The sequence below is a fragment of the Amaranthus tricolor genome, chromosome 7, assembly GCF_026212465.1.
Source record: "Amaranthus tricolor cultivar Red isolate AtriRed21 chromosome 7, ASM2621246v1, whole genome shotgun sequence".
NCBI classification, from domain to species: domain Eukaryota; kingdom Viridiplantae; phylum Streptophyta; class Magnoliopsida; order Caryophyllales; family Amaranthaceae; genus Amaranthus; species Amaranthus tricolor.
In genome coordinates, this window is record NC_080053.1 from 29,104,810 (window position 1) to 29,119,349 (window position 14,540).

General features: G+C 33.0%; 4 protein-coding genes across 4 annotated transcripts; 3 read left to right on the plus strand and 1 right to left on the minus strand.

Moving 5' to 3' along the window:
* Nucleotides 1–1,023: 1,023 nt before the first annotated feature.
* Nucleotides 1,024–6,141, plus strand: LOC130817988 (tubby-like F-box protein 7). Its single transcript, XM_057684000.1, has 4 exons — nt 1,024–1,562; nt 4,023–4,113; nt 4,736–4,865; nt 5,437–6,141. The coding sequence occupies exons 1-4, from the start codon at nt 1,212–1,214 to the stop codon at nt 6,008–6,010; spliced, it is 1,146 nt and encodes a 381-aa protein (XP_057539983.1). The 5' UTR covers nt 1,024–1,211; the 3' UTR covers nt 6,011–6,141.
* Nucleotides 6,142–7,035: 894 nt separating this feature from the next.
* Nucleotides 7,036–10,465, minus strand: LOC130817989 (multiprotein-bridging factor 1b). Its single transcript, XM_057684002.1, has 4 exons — nt 10,116–10,465; nt 9,221–9,304; nt 7,680–7,762; nt 7,036–7,449 (listed from the first exon to the last, which is right to left on the minus strand). Exons 1-4 carry the CDS (start codon nt 10,255–10,257, stop codon nt 7,330–7,332), a joined length of 429 nt encoding a protein of 142 aa, XP_057539985.1. The 5' UTR covers nt 10,258–10,465; the 3' UTR covers nt 7,036–7,329.
* Nucleotides 10,466–12,153: 1,688 nt separating this feature from the next.
* LOC130818673 (uncharacterized) lies at nt 12,154–13,119 on the plus strand. Its single transcript, XM_057684831.1, has 2 exons — nt 12,154–12,655; nt 12,743–13,119. The coding sequence occupies exons 1-2, from the start codon at nt 12,154–12,156 to the stop codon at nt 13,117–13,119; spliced, it is 879 nt and encodes a 292-aa protein (XP_057540814.1).
* Nucleotides 13,120–13,854: 735 nt separating this feature from the next.
* Nucleotides 13,855–14,520, plus strand: LOC130818674 (uncharacterized). The gene has a single exon (XM_057684832.1). It carries the CDS (start codon nt 13,855–13,857, stop codon nt 14,419–14,421), a length of 567 nt encoding a protein of 188 aa, XP_057540815.1. The 3' UTR covers nt 14,422–14,520.
* The last annotated feature ends 20 nt before the right edge of the window (nt 14,521–14,540 follow it).

Here is a 14,540-nt window from a genome sequence, read left to right on the forward strand (position 1 = left end):
AGTTCTAGAAATACGAAGTCAATCTTATGTGCAAATAAGGGCTTCGACCATCTTTGGTGTCAATGATGTTCGAAAATCATCAAGAATACGACCACCAGTACTGAAAGCAAATTCAAAAGCAACGGTAGAAATAGGTATAGCCATCTTTTGAAGAATGGGATACATTTTTGTTTGATCTTTCCACCATAGTAAAATTTCAAAGTTAGAATCACAAGGTTGAACAACCTGTCTCCATTTGATATCTTGAATTCATTAGTTCAATAAGGTCCACCTTTTCCCATTCCTTGAGTCCCACTTTGAGTAAAAATGGAAGAGGTTGAAGAGGTAAGAAAGTAGACACTTTCTTCCAATCCTCTTCAGTAAGAGCACCACCAAACTTCCTAAGTAACTTAACTAAAGCAGAATCTTTCATGCACAAATAAGCAAATGACTTTTTAAATTTGATAGCAGATTCAAGCATTAGATAAGTTGAATTCCATCTAGTTTCAATATCCAAAACAACAAGGCTATTTCTCTCCTCTTTTTCCTCTTTTATGCATTCTTTAAAGTTTTTAAGCCTAGCAGGAGAAGACCTTACATACTTCACAAGAGCACGGACTTTCAAAATAGACAAATCAACTTCATTCAAACCATCTTTCACAATTAAATTCAAAATATGTGATGCACATCTTATATGTAGGTATTGACCCTCCAACAAACCAATATCCCAAATGTTAAGTCTTTTCTTAAGGTAATTGGCCGCTATGTCATTTGAACTTGCATTGTCTACGGCCAATGTCATGATAATTTATAAATCGGGTATGCAGTCCGAAATATCTGCTTTTGACAATTCGGATTAGTTATCTGGTTTTAACAACAGAATACCGGATATTCCGAGTCGGATTATGCAAACCAAATTTGTTTGAACACCCCTACTTATAAAATCTTGAATATGCTAATTTTTGGACGTGGAATACTTAAGAGTAGCGGACAAACGATTACTTTAAGTAGCGGTTTTGTTCAATGACAAAATGACTACTTCACAAAAAGAGTCCAATGTCATTATAAGTCGAAATTAGCCGACATATTAAAGCTCAATTGTGATTGTTGTTATTTCAACGTTCTTGGACATTTTAGTGTCGAAAAAAATTCCACCGGTAAGCCTATTCAAACATTTCCATGTCGGAGCCCCAGAGATTCTTACTTCCTTCCACGATCACCAGTAACCATTAATGTCTCTATCAAGATCATTCCTCTCAAGGCATTCTTCTTCCTTTCGTTGTTTCTCTCTATCTTCCAAATCTCAACCAAGCACACACCCACCGTTTTCTCTTTCCTCCGCCGATGTCACGTCGCGGGCTGATGTTATTGATGGAGAAGATGGTGGTACATGGTCGTCCTTGTTGCCGGAGATTTTGGCCGATATAATAGCACGAGTTGATTCTTCTAACGATGAATGGCCTTTTCGTCGAAACGTGGTTGTTTGCGCATGCGTTTGTAGAAGGTGGAGAGATGTTACTAAAGAGATTTTAAAAGCTCCTGTTTGTACTGGGAGGATCACTTTTCCTTCTTGCCTTAAACAGGTAACTTTTCTATTAGGGATGCTTAGGTTTTTTATTTTCAAAATTTGGGGAAATTAATTAAAATGTGAGTTTTTGTGATTTTGATTTTTGATGATTGAATTGGGTAAAGTTAGTTTGAAAAGTTAATTGTTGTTTTGGGATTTGATTTACAAATATTCAAGTAATCAAATACAGTGGAAAGTCTTCTCGTTTACTGGTAAGATACTTTTCCTTCTTGCTTTAAACAAATAATTTTTCTATTTAGGGTTAGTTTTTTTACCTTTCAAATTTTGGGGTAATTAAATTAAATGTGGTATTTTGTGATTTTGAATTCTGATGATTGATTTGGGTAAATTTAGTTTGAATAATTGAATGTTGTTTTTGGAATTAATATCTATTTAAAAGTGTTTAGTTTAGGCAATTTATTGGGTTAGGTGTACCAGGGTATAGGAGCCAGGAGTGATAAGCAAAAGCCTTAGTTTTAATATGAATTAGCACTTGTACTTTGCAACTATTAGTTTTTACCTTTTAAGGTTTATTTTTTGCTTATATTAGCCTTGTTGTGTTAGTAAATTTTACTTGATTTTGTTTGGAAAATTGTTGTGATTGGAGTTTACATTGAGTGATAGTATAACTGCCTCCCTGCTAATTTCACCGAAAGATGGAATGTTTTAATCAAACAACGTATGTGTGTGCTTCTGATTCTAATTGAGGGATGTTGTTGCTGCTTTTTAATGGATGTTAGCATTTAAGTGTTGGGACAATTGGTTTTTATTGGGATTTGTATTTATTGGCAAGTCGATTTTGTAAATAATGTGGCAAGATATTGGTCAAGTATTTTTGGCGTTCTCAGTTGTGGTTGGTGTTGCAACCTATGTAGCGGTCATGCTAACCTCAATAGCCGCAATTTGGTGACACAGCTGTTGTTTTGCACTAGGTTTGGAAATGAAGTCTAACACAAGTGACGATGCTGATAGTTGACTTTTCATCTTTAGCATGTTCACTTCCCGGTTAAGTATTATGAATAACAGAGTAGACATTTCATGGTAGGCTAAATTGACTTTGAGAGTGTACATGGATACTTAGGATATGTAAGGAGAAATGAGTAGGGAGTCTAATTTGGACTTAGCTCAAGCATATTATTTATTAGTACTAAAGACATGGTATAAAAACGTGTAAATCATCTGGCGACTTATAGAAGTGGAGATAATGCTACACAAATCATTATTTCTTGACTTGGAGAAATGTAGGAGATGTTGCCTAAATTGTAAAGACACACCATCCGTATTTGATGGTTGTAGGCTATCAAACTTGTGCAAGGATAAAATCAAAAGACAAGAAAGAATTAAATATTCAAATCTCACGTTAATGTTGTGATTTGTGGGAACTATACCAAATATTATTAACCTCACTTTCAACATAACTTCACTGCGACAATTGTGATTTGTAGGCATTATTCCAAGTAACTCACACAACCACCACTTTTTAATATTTGTCTTGTAGGTTGGGTCAATTAAGAATGAATATAAATATTAACCTTATTTATACAAAATTGGACATGAATAATTAATGAAGGCTTCCATTAGGGGTACTTTAGTCCATGAGATATAGTCGTGCTCGCGAAATAAATTTTGTAAAGTTGTCCAACAATGCATGTCTTCCAACCTTGATTTAGTTTGTATGTTAGTGATTCATGTTATAAGGATAAAATTCAAGTTGCATACCCATGTCCGTTGTTGACGTCTAATTTTTGATACTACGACAATCCTTGTATACAACAGAGTCATGGTTTTGTGTTCCTTACAAGCTTTCGTGGATTAGGATGTACTACATATAATCAACATTGCCCTTGATGGGCACATAATCACTATGACAATTGTTTAAAAATTGTAAGTCAATCGAAATTAAATTAAATGCTTACTTACTACAAGAGAAGTTAAACTTGCATATATCCCTCTAAACTCTCTCCAAGTAAATTTAAATTTTATTTATTTTGTAGCGTAAAGTAAAATTATTATTTTAGGGTGATCATATGCTACATATACTTTGTTCTATACAATATTTGAAAAAGTAAAGAGTGTGCAAGACATTCACAAATGAATATCATTTAAGTAACAATAAGAGGAGAATAAAATTTATTTTTTACATGATATTTTATTTATCCTAATGATATCTGGTAATTAAAATTCTGGTTGATTAAATAGACACTTAATAAACTTTGCAATATATGGTTAGTTCTTTTTATCAATTAAGATGTATATGACACGTCTACATCAATAATAATAATAATAATAATAATAATAATATATAGGAGTCCATCTATTTTTTTGCCAAACACGTCTACATTCCATTTGTTTTCCATTTTCTATAGATCTCATTTAAGAGCTGTTTCTATTGTTGTTGTTGTCATTCATTTATAAACTATTTATTACAACTTCAGTTATTTAACTGATGCTGTTAATTGATTAATGATGGGTGCAGCCTGGACCACGTGAAGTTCCTCTTCAGTGTCTCATAAAATGGGACAGGAGAAATTCTACATTCTACCTATACCTCTCTGTATCACCATCATGTAAGGAAATATGAAACCTAGTAGCTGTGAATTATCTTTTTTTTTTTATGTGTACTATTAGCATACTTCCTTGAATATACCTGTGTTTTGCGGTGGTGTCGTAGAGATGTAATGTATAATAAATTTTGTTATTTAATTGTTCATTGGAAAGACTCATGGTATGTCTTTCATTTTTTTTGAAGTTATGTCTTAGAACCACATCGAGTTAATTCATCTCTTTTGTTATGCATTTCTTGACAGTTTTAGCTCATTGCAGTCCAAGCAGTCATATGGCTCCATTAAACAGGTGTTGTTCCCTTGAGAGACTGAAAATGTACTAGTGCTTGTTGAGGATTTTGAGTAAAATATGTTTCTCGTAAACGTGATTGATATCACTTCTTAGTTCTTACCCTAAACTGGATCATGATATATGTCTAGATTATTGAAGAGGTGTGTGTAATGATCACTTTGGAATGCCAATTTTTTTTTTCTAAAATTTATTTTTCAAATATGATGTCTAACGGATCTTTTTATTGACATAGCTTAATTTCTCTTATTGTATGTCGCAGATTGTTAGGGTGTTTTTATCAAAGTATGGAATATCTATAATTTGATGTTGCTAATTGTAATTTGTCAATTGCAGCATTTGCAGAGAAAGGCAAATTTCTTTTAGCTGCTAAGAGGTATTGGCGTGGTGCACACATTGAGTACATTATATCACTTGATGCTAACGATCTATCACAAGGAAGTCAAGCGTATGTTGGAAAGTTAAGGTATGGTTGTTATGATTTTACGATGCTATCTGCATTATAAGTATGTCCGTTTTTTGTTAACAGTAAGCCTAATTTTGTTGGTTAACTTAATACCCAACCGACTTTCCAATCAAGGTGCTCAACAAAAACTAGGTGTAAAAAGAGTTTCAATTGCTATGAGTAGCTTGGTAGACGAGGGTAACGATTAAGATTCTTTATGGGGAAGATCAAAGGATTCCAATCGTGTGAATCTTTTGAAATTTAGGCCTCGATTATCACTTTGGCCTTTTATCTGACCATAGTTTTCTATGAGTGGGATACACTGAGTATGATGATGATTTATGATGATAACTTTGGCCTTTTACCCCCAAAATTTTCTGTGTTAACTATACATTTAGAGTATATCTGTTTTAAAACTGTAGGCCTTGATTTAAGAACAGAATAGGTTATTTCTCTGACCCTTTACTGAATATGCCGTACACAATCGAAATCCTTTGATTTGTCTATGAACAGTCAATCCATCAGCAAAACGCATGCTTAGATGAAGTTGCAACCAACCCTATGTTTACAACTCTGTAATTTTAATTTGCAGCTCGGACTTTCTTGGTACGAACTTTAAAATATATGATAGCCTTCCACCTCATGATGGAGCCAAACCATCTAGTAGCAGATCCACTCGTCGTTTTGCAAGCAAACAGATAAGCCCCCAACTTCCAGCTGGTAATTATGAAGTTGGGCAAGTATTTTACAAACTTAACCTCTTGAAGTCAAGAGGCCCAAGAAGGATGTATTGTTCCCTTAAATGCCCTGGATCACTGGGAGATACCTCTGCAGACCGGGCAGAGTATAGCGATTCTAAGTTAGCCGATCTGGATTTTAGTTGTACTGTTCTGAAGAGTAAAACACCACGGTGGTACGAGCACCTGCAGCGCTGGTGCTTAAATTTTCATGGACGGGTAACAGTAGCTTCAGTGAAGAACTTTCAACTTATAGCGACAGTCGATCAAAGCCAACCGGATGGAAAAGGTGATGAAGAGGTGGTTCTCCTACAGTTCGGAAAGGTTGGAGACCACACTTTTACCATGGATTACCGTCAGCCACTCTCGGCCTTCCAAGCATTTGCAATTTGTCTAACAAGCTTTGGTAAAAAACTTGCATGTGAGTGAACTGCCTTTAATGCGTTGTATCAATGGAATGGGTATAGCTCAATAGAAGTATGTTTGAATGTAATGTTCTTATCATTAATTATAGACAAAAGAAAGGAAAAAATAAATCAAAAAAAATGATGTCTTTAAGATTTGTCTCCCTCTTTCTCCTCGTTCCCAAATCTTTAAATTTCTGCTACTTTTGCTTGGTTAGATGAAAGATAACGTACATATGAAAATAGTTAATCGCGTCTAGATGTTTGTAAAAGTAGGTGAATCGACGTATATTTATGATTTTTATCGATGCTTAATTGTAAAATGAATACGTATACGCTCATTACAAAATACGAATTAGTAAAACAAATTGAAAATGCACTTGGGTGATCTAGTGACCATCTCTTGAGTGCTAGATGTAAGATGCTTATCCTGCCTTGTTCTATTGAAACTTGAATCTACTCTTAGCAAGTGTTTTTGCCTTAAATAGTGTTATGTAAGCAAGTGTTTATAATGTCATTATTTGATGGAGCCAAGATTTATACGTAGTTCTTTGATTTCAAATTAATAGACTAAAATAAAATGATTTATTAAATCATGTGCACTCATGACGTATGTATACAAAGGTTAAACAGAAATATAATCTCTGTTAGTTTTATTGTTAACAAGGAAAAGATTGTGTAGATCCAACCAATTCAAACTCCACTCTAAATGCAAGACAATAAATGGCATTGAGATAATAAATTGTCCTTTGTGAAATAATCAAGTGTTTTTGCACTATTTATTGTATTAGGACAACCTAGAATCCTAGAATGAAATCGAATTCCCACATGCAATACAATAGTTTTTCTCGTTAAACTAAAGATGAACACTTTCATAAAGATCGGACAATGTCCTTAGGATCAAATTTTGTAAACTAATATGGAGGAAGTTTGCCATAAATTATCAAATAGGAAAAATTGAGTCAATAGAAGGTGTTGAGTTGACCAAAATTCAAAAGCAAAGTTATATGCTAAGGTAAATTGATACTCCTTGGTTTCAGTAGAAAAGAATTCATACACAAAAGGCAACGATTCCATAGAAAACATCCAATCAAACATATTGTGGCAAGGAAAGGAACAAAAGATCAAAGCATCCATCCATAGTCTTATTCATATCCATAGATTTAATCCAAGCCACATGTTTATACAGAAGCAACCATCACATTCAGAGTCATTTAAATCAGCTTCAAACTCCACTGACACATTAGACGGAACAGTTTGCGACGGAATAGTTTGACAGAACAGTTTGTGACGGAACAGTTTGTCTTATAAGGAACGGTAAAATTTCTGAGTTCTTTTTCACTTCTACTTCTTCCCACGCAGTTTCACCCCAAGAGCACGCTCCAATTTTCCGATGATCTGCTGGTTTGGAATGGCCTTTCCTGATTCATATTCCTGTATAATCTGCGGCTTCTCATTGATCAACTGCAACAAAGCACCATGTCCATTAGGTTTTTGAACAAACACAGCTTTGTGAATACAGATATCAAGTATACATGACAATTTGACTCGTTGATCATGTAATAACAGTCTCCAGAAACCGAATCAACACTTTTCTAGCCCCATCCCTTTGGGGGGGGTTTGTGTTACTACGGTTAGGTCCTGCAATTCTAAACTTGATAGAATACATGACAGATAGAATGATCAAAACAAACCTGAGCAAGTTGAGATTGGGTGAGTTTTTTATCCATTCGTGCTTGCATGATGGCCTTCTTCAATTCAGTTGGAACTCGATCATCTGAAACAAAATTCAGTTGAGTAGAAAGGTCAGATAAACATTTGAGTTAAAAACGAAAAAAGTGAGCTGTGAAATACAGTCATAAAGCAAATGATATATTCAAGCTCCTAAAAGTGTTTACGGAAAACTCCAAGTAAAGTCTGAGCCAAATACAGAATAACAAATCTAAACAGCTCTTTAAGTGAATTCCAGATAGGCAAACTACTCCCTTCTATTCTAATCAAATGTACATTTGGTGTTGCACACTTGCTGATGCACTATTTTAATTTTCAATAATTCTAATAGTGCTTGGTTAAATATTATAAGAAGTTGATATGAATTAAATTTACATTGGAATGAATCAACAATATCCCATATGATTATGTTTTAACTTATAAATTGAAAATAAAAAACAAACTAAGAGTGATTGGCAAATAGTGTCAAAAAACAAATAAGACATTTGATTAATATACGAGGGTGTATAATTTCTGAAAAACTTTTGCCAAGGAGATTTATACTAAGACTATCACATCCGAGCACATGCCTAATGCCTATAGATACTAAAGTATCCATACAACTCTTGACCTTCAAATTGAAATTTCCCAGTCCATAAATCCCCTTTAATTAGCTTACAGTAAGAGGCTCATATACATTACTTATATACGATTTTAAGGAATCATTCAAACTGTAGGCCAAAATGAATTGTCAATCTCAACAGCTTGGGTTTGCTAAAAATAGAAGAAATAGAGAGAGATTGCACTTCAATGTGTCATTGCAAAGGACATGATGGAAAGATCATTGAACTAGTTAAGTTATAAATAAAGGGTTTTGTCATAAGCTACTCTAAGTGATAAAGGTCCTACTTTCATCCGTCATAATTCCAAAGGGCATGATAAAAAGATTACTAAACTTTTATGACACAAAAGAAGAGTTTTTAATCATGAAGAGTAAGACACAAAATCATTTACAAAGCCTAGAATAAGCTGCAACCAAATCATGTGATTTGTAAATATCAACCATTTGTCCATTTCTAGTTTCAGATCATAATGAACTATAGTAAAATGACTTTGTTAAATTGCATGTAATGTTGCACTATTAATTTAACAAGGCCAGGTTGTGTATATTTGACTCTCCAAGACCCGCCAAGGTGGACGTCTCCATTTAATGGTATAATGGTTATGAAATGTTATAAGTATTACTATCAACCATGCCTAAATGCTACACCAATCAACTAAAAGCCATTTTTAATAGATTACTTGTGGCTTGTGGCATCATGGAGACGTAAAAATATACAAAAAGAGAATGTAAGACAATTAAACAATCAAGAACAAACTCCTAACAAAAAACTAAACCTTAGAAAATCAATACGAAGGATAGATCAAGTGACATATTTTAAACCATCCCCAAAATCGACCCAACCACACAAAAGCTCAAGTTCAATCTCAGTACGGTATTCAAGGTACAAGAAAATGCACTCACGGGCAAGATTCTCGGTTTCATCATCCAGCTTCCGAGTGTTCAGTGAAGTGCTGCTAGATGCAGCTTTATTTGTTCCAGCAGTCGCTGCAATCAAAGCCCAAAAACATTAGATGAAGAATAATATATCTGAGCTATGCACTTCAACAGAATCCGCCTAAACGGAACCATCCAGATAAGAATTAACACATAAGTCTCTTTACAGTGGGATCCAAAACAAATTAACGAGGTGTTTGGTTAGGCGGAAAACATTTTCCTTGGAAAACAGTTTTTTCCCTTTTCCATTGTTCGTTTTGATGGGAATTAAAATGGAAAACTTGGGTGAAAAAGAGTTATCCATCACTTTGCAAATACTTCAAAATTGGAAGGAAATCAATATTTCTCTGCTCTTCCATCTCCAACTATTCTATTTAATACTTTCATTTTTTTAGGGGTTATTCATCAAACCAAATAAAAGAAAATTATTTGTTACTTGCATTTTCAATTGTCAAATAGTTCATGGACAATGTTTTTCATCCAACCAAATAGAAGAAACATGTGCATTATAAATTAGTAAAATTCTGACTAAGTGCAACAAAATTACAGAATTTTAGTAATAGCGTGAAAAACCTAGAATCATACTCTAATCAATAAATCTCCTTTACAAACCGCAACCGTCTAATTATTAGTAATTGCAACATAATTATAGAAATTTTAAGAATACTGTTAAATCCACGCATCATTGAAAACCCTAGAATCATAATCAATAAACTTCAAAAATTAAACCCTAATAACAAAAATCTAAAATAAAACATCGCAAGAATTCCATTAATCTGACACCAAAAAGAAATTTGAAAAAAACAACCAGATGCCAAAATCAAGCACAAGGAAATATTTAAGAAAAAAGTGAAAATAAAACCTTTTCGAATAGTTTCGATATCGGCGCCAGCACGACGAGCGGCGTTGACGGCTTTCTCATCCTTCTTGGCGGCAGCGTTGGGAGCCTTCTTGCGAATGACCACAGGCTCCCAATCTTGAGTAATTGGTCCAATTCCTGCCATTATAGAGATATGTGTGATAAGAGTTGTGAAAGAGGTGTTACAGTTGCAGATTCCAGAAGATAGAGATGAAGATTTTTTGAGAGTTTACAAAAATGAAATGTATGCGAATTTTATACTTTTAAATTTAGGGTATGTAATATGTTGTCTTTTGTCACTGTTTTGGTTTCATGACTTGGATAAGAAAGAATCAATTCCAATTTCCAATTAGATTTAAACCTGAAAAAAAAAATATTACATTTAAAATAAATAAGGAATTGACTCGTGTTAATTTATTGGTTGCATCGTTCTTATCCTATTAATAAGAATATAATTTTTTTTAATTTTTATTTCTCCTCAATACCCTACTAAAAAAGCTTCTATAATCGAGAATCATTTAGTATAATGTTGAATGATTCGACTCAACATCTTAATTAAATTTTAATAAATATTGATATCTTAAATTTCTTACTTCAAGTAATTCAAATTTTAATATTAAAAATTTGACTTTTTTTTGTAAGTATTATTCAACTAGCTAATTTTTTGAGTATGAAGATATAATTTAGTGTATAATCTTATTTATTTTATAAGACAAAGTGCAAACTATATTATAATCCATACTTTTTTTTTTTATAAATATATGACTACTCTTCTTACTTCTCACTTCTCACTTCTTTTAGTCTAAAATATTTTTATGAATTCTCTTATGAAGATCATCGAATTTAGTTTCGGATAAAAAAATAAATAATTTTATAAATTACAGTATATGCTAAAGGAAGAGAAAAAAAAATAATTTTTCTTATATTTACTCAATAATTTTACAATTAAAACCGAAAAATAATATTACTTTTATATATCTTTTTAACACTAAAATAACAAATTTATCTCTAACTTTTAAGTTCCCTAAAAGCATATCATTACTCCAAAAGAAAAGGTTCATGATCACGAAACATAAAGACCCTTCACATATATATTTATTGTAGGTATTTTCGATTCAATATAATTTTTTTTTAAAAAAACGTTGAAGTTCTTGCCTTATCACTACATTAAACTCAAATTGAGCGTACATAGATGAAGAAACATTGAATCTGTAAGGCAAAACATATACGCAAACCAGGGGCGGATCTAATGGGGGATCAACGATATCAACTGACATCACTTAAATTATGAGAAAAAAAATTAGTATTATAGGTTATGTTGGCTAAGTTGGTGAAGGAATGGATAACCAAGAGATCACAAGTTCAAACCCCTCTAACTTAATTTTTTTGGCTTTTTCTGATTTTCATAATAATATATTCTGGCCCACATTCCCATGCTAGTTGGCTATCATTAATTCCCTTTGTAAAAAAATATCAGCACTTTTCTCGGCCATTCCCCACCCATTTTTTCAATTTCAAAATCAAAAGAACCAAAGTTAACTTCCCTCCCATTTGAACACTGAACCAACGAGTAATGATATTCAAGAAGCAACAACCGCCCGTAGTCGAGTTGCACTGTAGGCCTATTGCAGCGGCGAGCCGGCCATCTTGACTCAATCAGACACCGGCGGCAATCAGTGGACTAGGTAAATAAACTAGGGCTCTTAAGTTTATCCTTTTTAATTCTTAATTCTATTTGTAATTTGTTTATCTCTAATCAATTTATTTATGAGTTAATGAATTTATCTATTTGTTTAGAAATTAGGGCTTTTATATTTATATGTTTATCTATTTAGAGGGTTTTTATATATATATATATAATTTTATTAGAAATTACTTATTTAACAAATAGCGATTGATAATTTCGATTAATTGTTTAGATAGTTTAAACTTTAAAGGTTGTATAATTGTGATTAATTAGTTATTTAGTATTTTAGTAATTATTTAAAAGTTCAAGCGTGAATTTGTGATTGATCTATTTGATCATGTTATTACAATTCAAATGGATAGGTATTTTAAAAAATTATCTTTTGGATCGTTGATTGGCAATACTAGTTCAAGATCTGAAAATTTACCAACTCCCCTAGAGGAAGCTCAATCGCCTCAACAACATACCCCTTCAACTCAAAAAGGTAGAATTGATGTAAGTGTTCTTCCCTCCGATCCTGCTGATAGATGGCCAATTCCAAATTATGATGTGAATGATCGCGATGAGGTAAGAAGAGCTTATATTCAAAGAGGTCCCTATCAACCCCGAAATGATACTTATCCCCAAACTATATTGTCTGGATATGCACATCGATTTAACAAGTCTTGGTATGATAAGTACTCTAATTGGTTAGAATATAGTCTTAAGAATGATGCTTGTTATTGCTTGTGTTGTTATTTGTTTGCAATTGAAAGTGAAATTGCAAGTCATTATGGAGGAGACACATTCATTAGTAAAGGTTTTAGGACTTGGAATAATATCAAAAGATTTGATAAACATATTGGGGGACCGAATAGTATTCATATTCAATGTGTGAAAAGATGTGAAGATCTTATGATGTAAAAGCAATCCATACAAGTTGCTAGATTAATTTTGTATTCAGGATTACCTTTTCGAGGTCATAATGAAAGTGAAACATCCAGTAGAAAAGGTAATTTTCTTACTTTCTTAGAGTTTTTGGCCAAAAAAAATGAAAGTGTTGGTAGTGTAGTTTTAAAAAATGCTCCTGGTAATAATCAAATGACATCTCCTTTGATCCAAAAAGATATTGCCAATGCTTATTATAAAGAGACCATTAACGCTATTCTTGAGGAACTTGGGGATGATTATTTCGCTATCTTAGTCGATGAATCCCGTGATGTCTCTTGTAAGCAACAAATGGCTCTTGTTTTGAAATATGTTGATAAAAGGGGTTTTGTAATGGAGCGTTTTGTTGGTCTTGCCCATGTTACTAGCACTACTGCTGAGTCACTCAAATAAACAATATATTCTATGCTTGCTCAATTGTTTTTGAGTCCATCTCATATAAGGGGGCAAGGTTATGATGGAGCAAGCAACATGTGAGGTCATATTAATGAGCTAAGGACTTTAATCCATAATGATTGTTCATCTGCACATTATGTACACTGTTTTGCTCACCAACTTCAATTGACTCTTGTTAAGGTTGCACACAAACATGTTGATGTTGAGCGTCTTATTGATTTGACCAATCTTGCATTGAATACTATTGGTGTTTCTTATAAACGTAGAGATGCGTTTCGAAAAAAAAAGCTGAGATGGTTGAAAAAGCCTTATCTGAAGGTGAGCTATTAATTGGAAAGGGTTTAAATCAAGAAGTTGGTCTTCAAAGACCTGGGGATACTCGTTGGGGTTCTCATTTTAAAACATTCTCCAATTTCATTCAAATGTTTTCTCCTATAGTTAAAGTGCTTGATGTTCTTGTAGTTACCGGAGATGATGGTATAGCTAGAACTCAAGCTATTTTGGATAGCATACAAACTTTTGATTTTGCTTTCATGATTTATTTAATGAAATTAGTATTAGGGATCTCTAATGGGCTAAGTCTATCTTTGCAAAGAAGAGATCAAGACGTTGTAAATGCTATGTCCTTGCTTGGCACTACTAAGATTTCAAAAGACTAGGGATGAAGGTTGGGAATCTTTGATAAATGAAGTGAAATCTTTTTGTGTACAACATGACATTGATATTCTTAGAATGGATGAGTTGGCCCCTATACGTGCTCAAGGAAAGTCGAAACGCAGACTCTCAGATGTGACAAATGAGCACTATTATCATGTTAATATTTTCTACACGATTATTGATATGCAAATGCAAGAACTTGATTGTCGCTTTCCTAAGATTGGTACAGATTTACTTATTGGAGTTGGTTGTTTGAATCCTGCTAATTCATTTTCCTATTACAACAAAGAGAAGGTATTCAAAATGGCAAAGTTGTATCCCGATGATTTTGATTATTTTGCCTTAGATTGTCTTAGTTTTGAGTTGGATACTTTTATTGATAATTTCTCTACTGATAAGCGATTTTCAAGCTTAAGTATTCTTGGTGAATTCTCCAAAACATTAGTTCAATCTGGTTTGTATAAGTCTTGCCCACATTTTTATAAGCTTTTGAAGTTGACGTTGATTTTGCTAGGATCTACAGCAACGGTTGAAAGAGTATTCTCAACAATGAAGATTATCAAAACTGAGTTGCGCAACAAGATATCTGATGAGGTTTTAAATGATACTGCTATAACTTATTTTGAATGTGATTTGTTTTAAAATTTGTCAAATGATCATATTATGCGCGGCTTTCAAATATGAAAACTCGACGTGGACAATTACCTTAATCAATTCTTGTTTAATGCAATTTTTAACGTAATTGATTTAATCTTTTTTTT